The sequence below is a fragment of the Squalius cephalus genome, assembly GCF_949319135.1.
Source record: "Squalius cephalus genome assembly, chromosome: 1".
Classification (NCBI taxonomy): domain Eukaryota; kingdom Metazoa; phylum Chordata; class Actinopteri; order Cypriniformes; family Leuciscidae; genus Squalius; species Squalius cephalus.
In genome coordinates this window covers 40,028,365-40,045,625 of record NC_137122.1, presented here as the reverse complement: position 1 = coordinate 40,045,625, position 17,261 = coordinate 40,028,365, and the positions used below count along the sequence as shown (strand labels likewise).

The 17,261-nt window shown below is 38.3% G+C and overlaps 3 protein-coding genes across 3 annotated transcripts in view; all 3 read right to left on the bottom strand.

Moving 5' to 3' along the window:
- Nucleotides 1-2,078: 2,078 nt before the first annotated feature.
- Nucleotides 2,079-6,380, bottom strand: itpripl2 (ITPRIP like 2). Its single transcript, XM_079871899.1, has one exon. The coding sequence runs from the start codon at nt 5,086-5,088 to the stop codon at nt 3,613-3,615; it is 1,476 nt and encodes a 491-aa protein (XP_079728025.1). The 5' UTR covers nt 5,089-6,380; the 3' UTR covers nt 2,079-3,612.
- Nucleotides 6,381-7,935: 1,555 nt separating this feature from the next.
- Nucleotides 7,936-11,362, bottom strand: LOC307171950 (5-demethoxyubiquinone hydroxylase, mitochondrial-like). The gene is made up of 6 exons (XM_079893901.1): nt 11,142-11,362; nt 10,587-10,762; nt 10,248-10,362; nt 9,709-9,848; nt 9,543-9,611; nt 7,936-8,613 (listed from the first exon to the last, which is right to left on the bottom strand). The coding sequence occupies exons 1-6, from the start codon at nt 11,230-11,232 to the stop codon at nt 8,536-8,538; spliced, it is 669 nt and encodes a 222-aa protein (XP_079750027.1). The 5' UTR covers nt 11,233-11,362; the 3' UTR covers nt 7,936-8,535.
- A 4,252-nt stretch (nt 11,363-15,614) lies between these two features.
- The window catches only part of apnl (actinoporin-like protein), a 2,019-nt gene continuing 372 nt past the window's right edge, over nt 15,615-17,261 (bottom strand). The window contains exons 2-3 of the mRNA XM_079875264.1: nt 16,702-16,833; nt 15,615-16,246 (exon numbers count right to left, since the gene is read on the bottom strand). Of these exons, the coding sequence (XP_079731390.1) occupies nt 15,796-16,246; nt 16,702-16,805 (555 nt within the window). The 5' untranslated portion in view covers nt 16,806-16,833 and the 3' untranslated portion in view covers nt 15,615-15,795. The remainder of the gene's footprint in view (nt 16,247-16,701; nt 16,834-17,261) is intronic.

Sequence of the window (17,261 nt, the reverse complement as noted above, 5' to 3'; positions counted from 1 at the left end):
AATAGAATCGAAACAAATAGAATAGAAATAGAAACAAATATTTCATAATTTTACTGCATTTTTTTATCAAATAAATGCAGCATGGGTGAGCAAGACACTTCATGAAAAAAAACTTTAAAAAATCTCACCCACTTCAATGCATTTCTAGTGAGCTTTTCACAATAAATTTGTACACTTTACAAACAAAACTGTATATAATAAAATAGTGCTTTACAAACTAAGGCAAAGAGTGCCAGGGGCAAGGAAAAACTAGGAAAAACCCTAAGATGTTTGAGTAAACGAAGAAGGAACCTTGGGAGGAACTAAGACTTGCCTAGAAAGTCGTAGACTGGCAAAGAATAGAATAGAATAGAGGTAGGTGTTGCATTAAACTGCAGCATTTGAAATAAATAAGAAGCAGAAAAGAAAGTTTCAGGTAACAAGAAAGATTTTAGGTGAAAACCACATACAGGATGATGTAAAACATTTATATTTGAGGTTGGAAGGATGGCATGTTAAACAGTTGGATGTAGATAGAATTAGATAGATTAGAATTAGAGATTGTGTGAATATAGTCGCTTCATTTGTTTCTGCTCTTGAAAACATGTTGAAAGGCATTTCTCATAGAAATCAGACTTACAGTGACCTCTGCTGTCATTTTAGGTTTTTAGCTTCAGAAAGCTTGTTGCATGAAGTTTGTGCTTTTTCTTTCCCTGTCATTTTTAGAGTTTGACAAATGCTGGTATATTGATGGCACTCAACACAAATTGTTTATGTCCCTCGTTTTGGAAGGGGAAAAAAAGTCTTCTAAATGCATGAATGTAAACGGCACCCATCCAGTTTCATTGAGCAGTTTGATATGAAGTAAATGATTCTCATTTAATTGTAGCTGCCATACATCTACTGCAAGTGGATGACTGGGTTTAAATAGAATGTTTGAGTAAACGTATACGACCCACCTACACCCAAAGACATCTATCATTTGAGAACATTATTGAGAACCAGACACTGTAAAGATACAGAGCGTAATGTGAGATTGTTAAAAGATGAATTTACTGTCTTTTAATCCTAAATTATTTGTCCCCTAAATAGATACTGACCTCAAGGTGGCTCCTACATTCAATCATGCCTCCATGACTTCAGATTACAGCTGTGGTTTACTTTGCCAACAAATCAAATCCTGCAAGCAAGTACATAAATTAAATGATAATTAGAAAGGATGAGATGATGTCCAAATGTTAGAGAGCACCAGCTTTGAGCCCAAGTATAATTTACACTGTAGCACATCACTCTAAACATAACACTCTATTGAGAATAAACACTGCCAAACAAGACTATACAGACGATAATTAGCATGACTGTGTCTGTGAACTGAAAGAAACCAGTTTGCATTTCATAATTATGAAAATGTATTTTTTTAATAGAACACGTTGCACTGTGCCATGTGACAAATATGTAATAATCACTTTAGAGGTTATCTAAACATATACAAAATATCTCTTTTTGTGTAGTTCTAAGATATATTGTGTACCTCAAACAGGTATATTTTGTTTCAATGAGACAATCTCACCACCTATTTATAGAAAAAGATATGGCAAATAGTAATAATAATAATAAATTGCTATTTTGAAATGATTTCTGTCTCCATGTCCTATTTTCTCTATCACTGTCAAAAAATAAACAATTGTTTCAGGTGTTACAATCAACAAATATTCAACAAAACTCTGTGCAGTCCAAAATATAGATATTTATTTAAATTCATGTAATAAAATACATGTATAAATTATATCCACTAATATATATATATAAATATGTGACCCTGGATGACAAAACCAGTCACATGGGTAAATTTTTTGAAATTGAGATTTATACATCATCTGAAAGCTGAATGAATAAGCTTTCCATTGACGGTTTGTTATGATAGGACAATATTTGGCCGAGATACAACTGAAAATCTGGAATCTGAGGGTGCAAAAAAGTCGAAACATTGAGAAAATCGTCTGTCCATTTATGTTCGTGATTGTGCTGCATTCACTCACAAAAATAAATGTTTTATATATTTACGGTAGGAAATTTACAAAATATCTTCATGGAACATGATCTTTACTTAATATCCTAATGATTTTTGGCATAAAAGAAAAATCGAGAATTTTGACCCATACAATGTATTGTGCTATTGCCACCTATACACCTGTGCGACTTATGACTGGCTTTGTGATCCAGGGTCACGTATACATATACATATACATATGCTCACACACATTGTTTTACACTATGTACATAAAGTACAATTTGTTTTAAAATCAACTTACATTCACATACAGTACCAAATATACATTAAATTGCATATACATTAATATACATATACATTCAACATGAGTTAATCTGTATTTTATATTGCTTGTTTTGGACTACATTTAACCATTGTTTTTAGAGCATGTCCTTTTTCCATTTCCTTATTTAATTTTCTGTTCCGCTTTTAGGCAACAGACAAAAAGAAGCTTCAAAGAGTTTTGCTTAGGTACCACAAACATTTCCCTGCAAAGTTGATGAAACTAAGATATGTCTGACATAAATGAACATGAACACATTGTTCAATAACAGGTAGATGGATGAGGTTTGAGCAGGAAAGAGCCTAAAGAATCTAACCCTGTAACACTCAGCACCAGCAACAGATCAATAAGGATCTCTGCTGCCGTAAAGTAAACGCAATGCAATCAGCCATTAAAACTACAGCTAGTGCATAAATAAGTGACCCTGGGCTGAGGTAGCATGTCTCCATGGTGACAGCCTATGGAGCCATGTCTCTGAGGGAAAAGATCACGTGCACAGCACACAAGCTGGGGTCCCTGTAGACAGGCAAGATGAAGTGAAGCTATGCCATCATTGCTTTATACTCAAGTGTGCCAATTAAGGTAATACACTGAGGTGAACTAAAGCAGTAATTATGATCTGGCACAACAAAGGAACGCTTTAACAATCAATTAAGCAATAATGAAATTGCTACAGTTATGAAACATTATAATTAATTAATTCATTCAAAATAAAAAATATATTTGGGTCTGTAAGAAACAGCAGACAGATTTTTACAGTGGTCACGCTGCATTTCTTCCCTTCAAAACAGGAAGTTCATCTGTTTAGGCTGGCATTACTAATACTGTGTGGGTGTGGAAAAAACTTTGGTGTTTATGCTGTTTTGACTGCTCACTACCCCATAACCATGACATCATGGTCAACCTGAGTCAACAAGTCTAGCAGCTCTCAAACACATGAGTTTCATCTCCAAGCTAATGCCTAAATCAGGCGTCTCCAACCCTGCTCTTGAAAGGCTACCTTCCTCCAGACCTTGCTTTTCAAATTTTGTCCTGCAATTACAGTACAATACTTATTTGTACAGTACCAAGACTGATTTGTTAAAAGTATTGCTATACCTACTAAATGCTACTATTGTGCTCTAATCTAGTGCTTCGACTGCTATACCTTTTGAGGAAAAAAAATCTCAAACTTAAATGATCTTAATTTTGAAAAGTCAGATGCAAAAAAGATAGAGATATGTGATATTAATTTCTGAAAAAACATAAACGGAGATGTAGCAAGCTATTGATATGTGTTCAACAACATCAAAGTTGACCTTTACTCTGCATCAATATATTTGCAGTGAACACCTCTGCCAAGGCTGGTTCTCTGCGGTCGCCCGAGGCGAATTAGGCGAGGGAGGTGGTTCCATGAGTAAGCCAGTCGGGCGGAGACCATATCGAGGGTGATGTCACTAAATTCTGCCCACAGGTTGGAGGGTACCGTCTCCTTCACAAGTTTGGGCAGAGCGACAGAGTCTGGCAGAAGCCCATTAACGCCTCCGAGGAGTAAATGGCAAAGAGCCCGAGACTGTAGGCTCTCCCTTAGACTGCGAAGAAGATCATCCAGCCGGTCCACAAGGTTGCACTCGTCCCAGGCCTCAGGGGGCGTACTGAGCAGCAGACGAAGCCAAGCGGTCTTCAGAGCATAGGACGAAAGCACTCCTCCCCATTCAGCTCCGGACTTCAAGTCCAGCGTCTCCCCGCTGAGGTTACGTACCTCTTTTAAGAGTTGAAGGCACTTCAGATGACAGGAGTTGGAGGGCAGTCTACCTTTCAGCCATGTTAACAGTTTCTGCTCCTGTCTGGGAAAGTACACTGTCCAAAGGTCTTCTCCTCGCTGACCCTGCCGGGATGCCACCAAGAAGGCACCATCACTGAGAGGAAAGGCTGGGATCAGCCGAACGCCCATGGAGATGTGGCAGCAGACATAATCAGAGCGGGGTGTCAGATGGAGGAGCACTTGCTGCTCCTCACTGAGAGACAGGCTGAGGGAGCAGCGCTGCTCAAACATGTAACGGAAAGTAGCAAGGCAGCGCTGGGTGGCTGTGTAAAACCAGCGCTGTACGGAATCTGGGCTCATCCTATAGACACTTTGAGCATTGTGCAAGTGCATAAACGTGTCCGTGAAGGCCTTGTGACGACGTGCCCACTCCGCCTTGCGAGGCGTGTTCAGCGTGCACAGCGGTGGCCCTCCATGTTTGTCAGTGCAAACGCTGGCCTCCAGTTTCAGCCCACGAGGTTCCCGCAGAGGCACAAGGATGTCGAAGCAGTCAGGTGAGCCCACCTTGTGCTCCTCATAGGAACTGCCGATCTGGATGAAGTCACCACGGAAGGCCAGTGAAGACTCCGGCGGGACATTGGTGCGACCCACCCTTACAAGTTCACTCACCAGCTTGGCAACATGGGCTTTGCTGTGGCCCAGCACATGCGGAGAGAGACGCACATGCCTCTCGTAGTGATCGTCCAGTAGCTCTCTCTTGGAGACACCTAATTTTCCCTGCCCCTCTGGGACTTTGTGGAAAGCCCCCCTAGCAGAGCCAGGTTGAGTTGAGCAGTACTTTATAAAGAAGTAACATAAGATAAATGCTAGGATGTACTTAAAGAGTGTGACAGCTCCAGGTCCCTGATCAGAGCAGTCGTTCCCTTGGTCCTCAGATCCTCTGATGATGTACTGGTGCAGTAGCAGCAGAGCGGTGAGAGTGCAAGTGACCAGCGGCCAGAACAACCTGAGGTTGAGTGTGTAAACGCTCATCCTCCTCCTCCAGTCCACTCCAGCTCTGTGGGAAAAGTTGGGGCTAGCCCATGCTTAACCACTCATCCAGATGCTGAAAACAAGACCGAGCTGTTCTTTTAGCCCTCTCGAGCAGAAACCGTTGTGTAAGAGGAAGTTTGCCAAGTGAAGTTTCTTTGCAGATGCAGCGTGTGCTGAGGGCAAGAGAAGTCCTCTCGTTCAGGATGTTTGAAAATCCCCCCTTTTGACACAAGTGAGCACTGTGTGAAACGGGAGAGCAGGCTCTCAGTGTGTGAGCTCAGAGGAAATGCCAAACTCTTGAGAGAGAGGAATTTCTGTTTAAAAAAAGAGGCGTTCAAAACCCAGAGCCTGTCCACACTCCTCCTCCCTCTTCTCTTAAAGAAACAGATTTCAAAATGGGAAGTGCTTACTGACAGAATGAGCCCTTGGCTTAGATATTTACACAACATGAATATACCACATGCATGGATTGAAAAAAATGTGACCAAAAATCAAATGTTTATAAATGTTACAAAAGGGTAATACTAAAAGTATAAGTTCATACAAACACTCATGCTCATGTCAATCCAAACTTGTGTTTTTCTTTTCACCGTGGAACACAAAAGTATGTTCACTAATACCATCACACAACTACTTTTGTAAAATGACTAGAATAAATTATAAATGATGTCAGTAGAGGTGTGGCCCGCCCTAGTAAGCTACACAGAAGGTCATTGAGAAAGTTTACAGAAACACTGCGCGCGCACAGCATTTCTCTTTGAAAGGTTTGTTCACAGTAAGATCTCTGTATCTTTATAAATCCTTTATCAAGCCCTAACCTCAGCACGAGCCTTCCCCCGGTCACCCCTGACCCTGTGATCCTGAACAAGAAACCACTGTCATCTCTCTTAACCAGTCCACAGAGAGCTTTTGTACTGCTGTATGGACATAAGCCTTTTAATATTATCTTGCTTTATGGACATAGGTTTTTAGAATGGCTTTTTCAAAGCTTAGTCAAATACTCCTAATCACATCTATCACAAATGCATAAAGCCCTGTGTACAGTGTACAGAATTTGAATTTAAACTTAGGCAAATAGTCAGTTAGTCCACGGTTTCACTTCATTTCAGACACACTGAGGTAGCCACAAACAGAAAACCACACCTTTCCCACCCAGTGCATGTTGCTACCTCTGCCCTCTGATTTCAAAACAAACAGTGCCCATGGCCATGAAAGTTAGCATCAAGTAAGGACACTCACAGAAACACATAGCAGCACCTGGCTAAGTCACACAAACCTGTATGACCCGTCAGAGGATAAACACAGAGACAGCTCGCTAAATACGGATGGCTGAACTGTTTAAATAACAACATAACTGGTCTGTTGGAATTTAGAAGAAGCCTGAGGAAGGAAGTGATCTTCATTATAGGGAACTTGAAAAGGCAACGGAAAGGAGGCAATTACTGCAGCGTTTCTGTCATGTACCTTCTTATCAATCTTCTTGAGCTATTTTGATAGTGATGCAGCTCACTCTAAAAATACCAAGCTGTCTGAAGGGGATCAGCAACTACAAAACAACAGATAAATGCATTAATGATTTGCAGTTACAACTGAGTTGAACGCAGCTCTCTTACTGTAAAAAGAATGGCTTGTGGTTAGCATCTGTGTCCTGAGGGATACAAGCTTTAAGAAACAGTCTCACAATTACATGATTCATAATACTGATGCATAATAAGCTTCTGAGCACAACACACACACTGTCTGAACTTGTTTGTGCTAATAAGAGAAATTCTTAAGACCTTTAATACTCTTAGTCATTACTACTGGTGAAGGGTTGACAGTCAAATATCCAGAGATGTTTTGTATATATATTCTACATTTAAGTCTATTTAAAAGAGCTTCAGCTGTAGTGTGCTATTAAGACGTAAAGACATGTGATCTGTTCACAATGAGCAACTCATGCAGTGTTTCCAGATGGGTCAGCTTCCTCTGACACAGACTTATTATGAGAATAAAAGATTGCGTGGCAGCTTCTGCATTACATTAAGCAATGCAAATGCTTATATGGAAGATATGTTTAGAAATAAAAACCTTCTGAAGTAAGAGAGAAGGACAGTATGGGACAAGAGGCAGACTGTGGGTAGTGGGCAGTTGAAAGCCTCAAACTTTTAGCCTGTTAAGGGTTACATGTGGTCACAGTTGATGGTAGACTGGAAGCTGAGGAGTACTTGTAGTTACACAGGGATTGCATCAGCTTCCTTCTCTCTGAATGCGAGTATACAGTAGTTCTGCCCACTAACAGAATCTGCCAAACTAAACAGGCCTCTCAAGAACTCTTATCCAGTACAGTCAGCATAAAAGACTCTAGATGAAGAGGAGGAAGGTGACTTCTCATAGCCTGTTCTCTTCTTATCAAAGCTTCAAACTAAATTTACCAATTGGCAACATAAAAAACCCTCAGACACAGTAACTGAAATCCAGGCTCTCGTACTCTCTGTGGAGTGTCCAGGCTGACTTCATGCCCTCATAGATTAAGTCATGGGAACCACAGGGAGATGGAGACAGCTGTTTCCCACGTCTCAGATTATGTTACATGTTTTCATAGCCGCCCTTGTGATAACTTCTCCTAATATTGTATGCATACATCACTGATAGTCCCTAGATATTCTAAGATAACAGATGAGCATATTTATAGCACGCCAAATATGTTTATATATCTGTGGTATTCCTTCTCACATAAAATAATAATTTTAACAGTTGGGGTACAGATTGCCCTGTCATGACTGGTGGCTGCAAATTACCTTTAACTTAAAAGGCAAAGACTGCCCTCTTGTGTTCCAAGTGGTCTGTGCAAACACACACGTCCTGTAAAGACATATGACTTTAATGTCAACAGAATAGTGATAAAACATTACAGTATGTTATTTCTGAATAAATCCTGCTGGGTGAGATAAAATAATACAGGCCATGTATAAAATATAAGAAATAAATACATTTTAAACATTTACACTGCTGTGAGGAAGAGCACCAGAAAATATGTCATGATGAAGTATGTAATATGCACCACTAGTGTCACTAAACTTAAGGTTTTCTGAACATTTCCCCCGTCTTACACTGGCCAGACAAAGAGATATTAAACAATGCTCAAAGTGGGTCAGCACGCAGTTCAACCACACCTCCCCCTTCCCCATCATGAGTACTGGCACTTTATCCCCACTTCAGGCTTTGGTAATAAATTATATATTGAAATATAGTAATGCCCCAAAATGATGCTGTGTCAGCAAGGGTGGGATGTTCAAATGTACAGAGCAAGCACCACAATGATTTTGGAGAAATCAACCCAAAATGGCTTACTGAATAAAATATTGAAACACTGAAAATAATTACATCAGCTTTAAAGCTACAAAAAGTAGAAGCCATATTTACAAGCTATCAGGGTGACTTTTAAATAATACTCTTTTTTTATATTCATACTCGTTCTGAGACATAAATTGCAGCTTTACAGCCAGCCTGTATGATTGCTTTCATCAGCTGATATCCAGGCACCTGCAATAAAGACGCACAATGTGTCATTAATACACGCAATGGCAGAGCATGAACATATCTGTGGCTCTAGAAAAATAACTATTAAAACAATTCTTGTTATTGAGGTTTTATATTTTAATATGCTAGTTCATGTAGTCACAAATTTAGGGCTGGGCGATGTAAAAAAATATTTTATCGATAATCGCCTTAAAAAATATCACGATATCCAATTATATTGTCTACCCGAGCCCAAGTCCCTATTGTATCCATTAGTTTTCTTATTATTATTCCACCCCAGTGGGAGTCTATGGCAGCCCTATGATCTGTAAATAGAAAAATTATGAAAATTGGCACAATTGTAGTGATGGTAATAAATAGTAACCTGACCAACTTTGGGGTCTCTAGGACCAACCCTATAGTGTTTCTCAAAAAGGAGCTCCGGGAGCATAAAAAGAGGTATAATATATATCATATTATATATTTTTTCATATATAATATGATCCTTTTTAAACTCCAGTCATTTTTTGATTTGAGAGGGAATAGTTTGATTGCTGAAATATAAATATGACATATATGTCATATTTTGACATCATTGTGTGTGTATTTGTCCGTGCACTATATGAGAGGCGGCTCTCTGTGAACGCCAAAGTGAACACTTCTGTGTGCGTCGTCTTGCGCTTAAAGAATGGTATCAAGAAAATCGATTTTCTCTTCCTAACCCTACTAACTACTAGCCTATAGAAAATATTTAATTCATGCTATTGCATGTGCATGTGGCATGGGGCTATGTGAAATATATTTGTCATTTTCCCCCGACATTGTCGATGATCGTCTGGTAACTGACTGTCATAATCGAAATAGTGATACTTGCGAGACATCGTCGATATACGCTAATATTGTCATATCGCCCAGCCCTACATATCACATTACATGCCATTATTCAGACTTACTGATTCAGCATCATGTTCAAGTCCAGTGTCATGGTGCTCCATTTCATCATCCCGAAATTCTTTAATCATCTGACAATAAGAAAAAATTAAGCAAGAGCCTCATCACCATTCTAGTTTCTTTGTGTGTAAAGTATGGAGCCCACCATGTCTTTAGGATTTGACCCACCTGCAGCAGTTCTGTGTACTTCTCAGGATCTTTCTCCATAAGAGTTCTGATCTGACTGTTATAGTGCTCTGAGATACTCTCTTCTACAGCCACAGTGCAGGCCATCGCCCCTTCTTTTCCCAAGAGAGCAGAACCAGCTCCTGTCAAAAAAATAAAATAAAATAAATAAATAAATAAATACATACATCACACCAATGCTACATTTTACATTGAAGACTCTTTCTAGTACACAAAGGGTTCTCACATCTTTTGACCAATGATTTTCCATGACGACTTTTCCAGTTATCCGTGATAGCATACTAGAAATTTTAACAGTGGAACAATTTATTGAAATTGATTAATTTATACCTTTTCCAAGCCTGAATAATACTATTTTACACTATCCCAATATTTCCAGGTTTTGGGGGTACCCTGTGCACATAAAAAAGTTTTGTGTCTGCACCAACATCTTATATAAAACAAATGAGTTTCCTGGACTGATTCCTTGAGAAACATTATTTTCTAAAACAGAAAAGAAATAATGTAACAGCCACACTCACCAAGAGCAAATCCTGCTATATTCCACAAAGGAAGCAGGAGGGTCGGACGCACCCTGTTGTCACCCAGTATCTCATTAAACTTACTCAGGTGCTTCTTCTCTTGATCCCACATTTCCTTTAACAGTAATTGAAATGTCATCAGATGTTGACATTCAACATCACATTGAATGCATAATTCCATAACACATCAGACCTCAATGTTGGTCTTAATAAAATAATAATAATAATAAAAACTTACAGTAACTTAAAAAAAGATATAACTTAATCCTTCCACATGCAAAATAGAGAAAAAAAGTTACATTTGTGTAATAGCTGTCAGCTTTGGTTTATAGCTAATACCTGAATGAGTGGGCGTGTTTGTGTATAGCCGAGAACAGCCATCTGACCAGCATAGATTCGGTTGGCACCATATTCTCCTGCATGGTCCACTCTCATCATCCTGTGAAGCATGGCTTTTTCCTCTTCATCAGTGGTGGGAGGCAATACACTATACTCCCTTACAAATGGCACTGCAGCTGAAAAGCACATAAACATGCAAAGATAAGCAAGTTCTTTAACTCAAACTCATGTTCTCAAGTGGACTGTTTTAATATGCAGGAGCTCTGAGCATTACAACAAATAACATTAGAAGAATAAACATCTATCGTGAAAAACACCAAACATTTTCCAAATATTGATACATTTGACATACATAATACATAGCCTGCGGTCTGTCTCTAAAGCCGCTTTATTAATGTGCTTTGCTTTTCATGTTTCAACTCTCAAAACTATGACATTTGGGGAATTTTTATTTATTTATTTGAAGGCTAGAATCTGTGGATTTAATTCCCCGAGAGAAGTATTACAAATGTGTTGTCATAAGGAAAGTTATGAAACTGCTTCATTGATACTTACATATGCTGTTTATACAAGGCTGACCCGCTGTAGGTAAAATAGTCTGTTGAGAACCACGAAGCATAAGCTGAGGTCTGACAATCCTTTGCATGTTTGCAATTTGTGTTTGATCACGGAAAATTCGTCAAATGTCATTGAAAGTAGCTGGGGGTTGTGGTCGGCGTCGCGCGCATGGCGTTACTAAACACTGTAATCGGCGCTTGAAAATTACGTCAATGACCGGCGTTCTGAAAGCGTTACCTTCGCGCTCAGGTAAAGCCTTTCTTTCGTAAATTGACTGAGATGAAGTCGTTTAGAACTTACTCAGTACCATGTTTTTTATTTTATTCATTTGAATTTTTTAATAATATCTTGCATTGGTATTGTGGAAATACCTCCTTTATATTCCATTGTCGCCATGTTTGGATGTTAGTTGTTTTGTGTGGAAATTTGATTTATTTTGAAGTAATATAGTAATTCTAATAATTTGATCATTTCATATTTTAAATATTATATAAGTCTGGTGTTCAATGATTCAACAGGCCAGTTTTTTTAGTTTCATGTGAGGGTGTAGGGCCTATATGCCCAAAACGTTTTGGTAAATGATTAACAAACTGTAAATTACGTTTATTTGTTTCTAATACATTTTCTGTAGTTTGTTGTTATACTAATATTTTAATATTACTACTATTATTGTTAGGCTAGCTACTAGTATTATGTTATTTAGTAGCCTATTTGTATCCAATTTCAATTCAATTATACTTAGGCCTACACACTAAAGGTTACATCCAAAAGTATCTACTAAACAAAACCTGATGCCATGTTAGTTCACACATGGTTCAAGAACTAATAAAAATTGATAAAGAATAAAAAGATAAAACGATATTTTTATGAAGTAATGGAAGTCCCATTACATTCCATCCATTCCATTATCTTTTTATTCTTTATCAACATTAATAAGTGCTTGAACCATGAGTGAACTATTATGGAACAGATTATTTCTTTAACTGTATTGTATAGCACACTTGTATTTGGATGGTACTCTGCTGGATTTGTTGATTTTCCTGTTGTTTGTGTATGAGCTGTCTGGACACAACCGAGTGGGCGTCTGCTGGTGGGGGTTGACAGCGCTCCTACTGCACATCTGAATGCTGCCATCACTGAGATCAGACAACAGGCTTGCTGCTCAAGAACCACTGAACAGTTCAAATATAGGGTAAATAATTTTAGAAGCAAACACAAATACACAAACACACACAATGACTTAATGTTCTTATTTCTCCTCTGTCTTTTTCTCTTTTACTCTTCCCATTAGGCAGAGATGGATGGTTGGATGTTACACTGAAAGCTTTGTTTTCCTTTTTATTTATATGAAGTACAGTAATATATAACCGGTTTTTATCTCTTAATAGCTTATACTCATCATCATAACTATAATCCAAAATATATTGCGTGTAAATTGCATGTAGCTCTGAGTCACTTTACCTCATCCCTCCACACAGTGGCACTCTCACACAGCAAAATAGCAGCAGCAAACCAATTTGAATTATTGATTTACCAATATAAATCTATTTTCAGAATGAATGAAATGGATTTTTCTTGTGAAACTGGGTTTGTTGAAGTCAGTTAAGGATATCACTGGCAGAAAATGTTGTAGAAGAGAATTCACATTAAATGCATAGATAAATCCTTGTGATCACAGCTATCATCTATGCTTGTTTGGGCATTACCTCTACCATTGTATTCAAGACAAAGGTATTCTTTTCAAATAATTCAAGTATATTCGTTTCTGAGAGAATTTTTTGGAAGATTAAATTCCCAGGGATAACATCAACTGATAAAACATGTATTTTGAACGCACTGTAAAGGCCTGTTCTGACCAAAGATGGTAACTAAAATCGTTCTAATTCTTTGGGAGTACAGAAATCCAACCCACAGCTATAATAACTGCACAGAGGAATTTTTTATGCATATAAAGCATCAGGTGCTGTGTAACTGCGCTACAATAGGGATGCACCGATATATACATTTTGGCTACAATTAAACATAATTCTTTATATTTGAAAGCCGATTACCGATATATTGGCCGATAAATATAAATCCAAATATTATAAAATTTTTGAGAGCCTGATTACAAAAACAAAAGTCTCACCATTAAAAGCCATGTTCCAAGCACACAATTATAATGTTCTCATTATAATTTTATGTAGCCTATATGACAAAACATGTTGCACTTAACTGTATTTTCCTTTTTGAAATGTGATTCCAATGATATTTCAAGCAGTTCAAAACCATCATGGTGAACAGTGCGCATCTGAAGTGTCTCAGCTGGAGGAAATATTAGTTATCAGCTTTAATATATCAGCCAAATTTTCTTATCGGGCCAATAACGATAACATCATAAATGAACATATATCGGCCGATACCGATATGGTGGCCGATATATTGTGCATCCCTACAATAAACAGAACATTATTGTGCATCGGTATGGATGCTAATATGGTATTAGTTATAGTTATCTAGGTAATGCTCTTGGTGTGAACGGGCCTTAAGTCACCTTGGATAAAAGTTTCAAATGCGTAAATGTAAATGCTGATCCATTTTGTTCTTAACTTCAGTGCAGTGTCTAGCCTTGTGTTTGGTTCAAATTTGAACAAATAACATGTCACTAACATTGGGTAAGGTGACCTGGACTTCTTAATACTGATCTGAAACTCTTTATATTAGCCTGAACTCTCGCAGATCCCACATATTAGGGCAACCTTTGCCCAATGCCCTGCTCAGATGTCTCTGAGATTTTTCTTCCTGGGTGTGCCCTCTCACAAATGACCACTTCTCCTTTTGAGAGCTCCAGTGAATAAACAGTTAATCCTCCTAATGAAAATCAAAAACAGAAAAAAAAAAAAAAAAAAAAATCTTGGTTCACAGACAGAAAAATAGTCACACACTTTCACACTTTTAAGAACCCTCCAAAATATCTGCTGTAATATAATGAAATATTTCCAACTTATGTGTTGCTTGTTTTTGTCCATATTTTTCTTGAATATATTTTTCAATGACCATCACTACAAAAAGTTGCTTTTTGGCATCTATGTACTGGCATAATTGGCATGAAGCTAACAAGCCAAACCTTGAGCCACAGCATTTAGACTTTTTTGGGAGATATGTGAACTCTGAAATTAGCTCATTTTTTCCTATCTCAGTTTGAAGTATTTTAAGAATGTACAGCATTAAATACAGGTGCAAACCTTATTTATTTGGAGTGTGTGTCAATATTAATTGGCATTTCCCAGTGGCGTGCATGGAGATGCATACACACGCTCAAATGCACAAATACAAAACAGCGTAAGCGAAATGGGAAATATTTCCCTTACAGTGCAAAATAAATACACTAGGGAAAGAAAAGAATACTGCTTCAAGCTCCAGTATGGGGGAAATCCACACACCTGACTTAGTATACCCACAGTAGCATTAGAAAAGCACTTGCCATCTGTTTACCACCTGTCCATTACATTGTGCAACAATGCTCCAGAGATATCTATTAAAGAGATGTTTAGCCTGTTGTATTATGTATGGCTTTCCATGTAAATGCCACAGCACATAGAGAAAGAAACCTTTGATCAGTGCTCTTATTTGACGATAATGGGGCTGTAGTGTGAAGAATGGAACGAGAAACAATTCACTCCTGCTCTCAACCATTGAATTAAGGTCTAAGAACAGACTTGTTTTTATTTTTGATGTTTGTTGGTAATATTGCTTCAGTCTCTCGAGGCGTGCTTTATACAAACGTTGCTCTTTGACCTTAATGACTGGATTGCTGGTGCGTTAAAAGAGATATAGGTCCCCTTCAGTTTTAGGCAAGTAGTGATAGTTGCTTGCTTGTCAAACTTTTAGTTTGCCAATTATAGCTTAATTTTTTACTGATAAAGTGGCATTGATGTTTCTGAATTGTGAATTGTGAGTATTGCGTAAGCTGGAAAGACATCGTTCAGTGCCTACTGAAGGAGTTATTCAGGAAAACATGTTTGCCAGTTCTTTGATGCTGTGATTCATTCTTTATATCTTCGTCTCTGTATTTCAGTTCCCATTGTTCAGCTGCCCTCTCCGGGCATTAGGAATTTCCAAATACATATTGCAAAATATTTACACAGGACCGTTTCCAGCTTATGGCGAACAGCCTCGGCTCTCATTTGAGATTTTGAATACACCAATACATACAGAACCAAGCCTTCAGGCTCAGTAAAAAGGCGAAGGTATTACTACGAAATTGCAGAATAAATATTTATTTCAAAATACCTCAGCAGTGGCAGTCAGTACAGACAGTGTGTATTGTTCAGAGGGTATTGTTCATCTCTGCCCTGATGAGGGAGTAAAAAAAAATTACCCAGAAGATGGTTTGACTGAATAACAACACAATGGCTGCCTGATATGAGAGCGGATTTAGCCTGCAGGAAGCAGAAGCAAACTGTAAACACACATCTGAGGCATTCTACTGACAGAGAAAGCAAACAGTTTAAAGTGTGGGATATTAAAGAAATAGTGCTAGATTTATTACATTGGTAAATGTATATGCAAACATTTATGATATCAATGATAACACATTAGACGTATAAGTATGTGTAAAAAAAGTTACTATATGATTTTGATTAAGTAAAATGGCTGACTTATACATTGTTTAGCAAACTTGCTGACTCATAGGAGACACCATCTTGTCCCACACCTCCAGTTTTATTATAGCCCTGCCCAAAGGACACATGGTGGCCCTGATGTCCAGGCATTTACCCTCAAAGTTAATGCCTGACCCATTGGCCTCCTCCCTCACAAAGCCCTGTTGATTTTTTTGATAGTACATTTCTTTATAAAGGCCCTGGTCACACTCCTTTCCTTTCGGGTAGATACCTACTGCAAACCAATTCTTATACAGATTGTAGTCCCAGGGGACAGAAAACATTATGGCCAGGGTCTCAATGTAGTCATTTCTGTTCCGCTCGAACAGGTCGTAGGTCAGAACCCCCACGCTGCCGGTGGCGTGAGCGCTGGTCTTGCTGAAAGTGCATACTTCAGTCTTGAGGGGGCGCACTGTAGGCTGAGGTGGGTTGAAGGTTTCACCACTCTCCAGATAGACCCTGTGGGATTTATACGCATGAATAATACGCAGGCACACACACACATTCTTATTGCTACAGAACATGCACGTTTAAAGGGATAGTTCACCCAAAAAATGTAAATACTAAATACTCACCCTAATGGTGTCCCAAACATGTTTGACTTCATTTGAACACAAATGAAAAAAATAAGTATTTAAAAAAAAAGAGACAAAATAATTTTCCTTAAAATGAAAGTTTATGGGGTCCAACATTGTATGGACAAACAAGTTTTCAGAATATCTTTTTTTGTGTTTCACAAAAGAAAAAATCATACAGGTTTGGAATGACATTAAAAAAATGTCAATTTTTGGCTGAACTCTCCCTTTAAATGCATTTCACACTCCTTTCCTTGAATGCCTATACATGTTAAGAGACAAAGTTTTAGTTTTGAATGCTTGGTTAAACATTAGATTTGCTTCTGGTTGTAGTCTCACTTTGGGTTGATGAGGCAGTAGTTGTTTGTCAGGTTGGTGATCTCTATGGTGGCGTGTCTCCTGCTGCTCACGTTGGCAGCAGCAGCCTCAGCAGACTCAGTCATGATGGTGGACGATAGATCTGATTGACGGCTGAAACGGAGAGAAGTAGGGAGGAGAGGGATGGTGTGAGAAAAGAAGTCTGCACCTCAGTAAAAAGAAGTGGAAATTCAGTTTTGTTTACGCAACAGGGCTGCGGTAAAAATAACTTTTCTATTGTTTTTCTATGATATAAAGTTTGTGGTCATAAGTTAATTGTCCTCTATTTGAACTACTGTGCTGAATTAATGTGTTGAATTCAATAATTTATTCCTGAAAAACACCCTGTTCTTGTGTGTATATGTGCAAGCACTACATAAAACGTTGAAGCATTAGGTTAAAGTTCACATAGCTCTACTCAAGTTCTTTTCTGCCCCTCTTTCATTACTATTCTCAATATTAACTAGCGAATAAACAGGGTCACAGTAATTACACGCAGAGACCTCTGCCTCAAAAACCACTCTGCCTGTAGCAATCTTCAA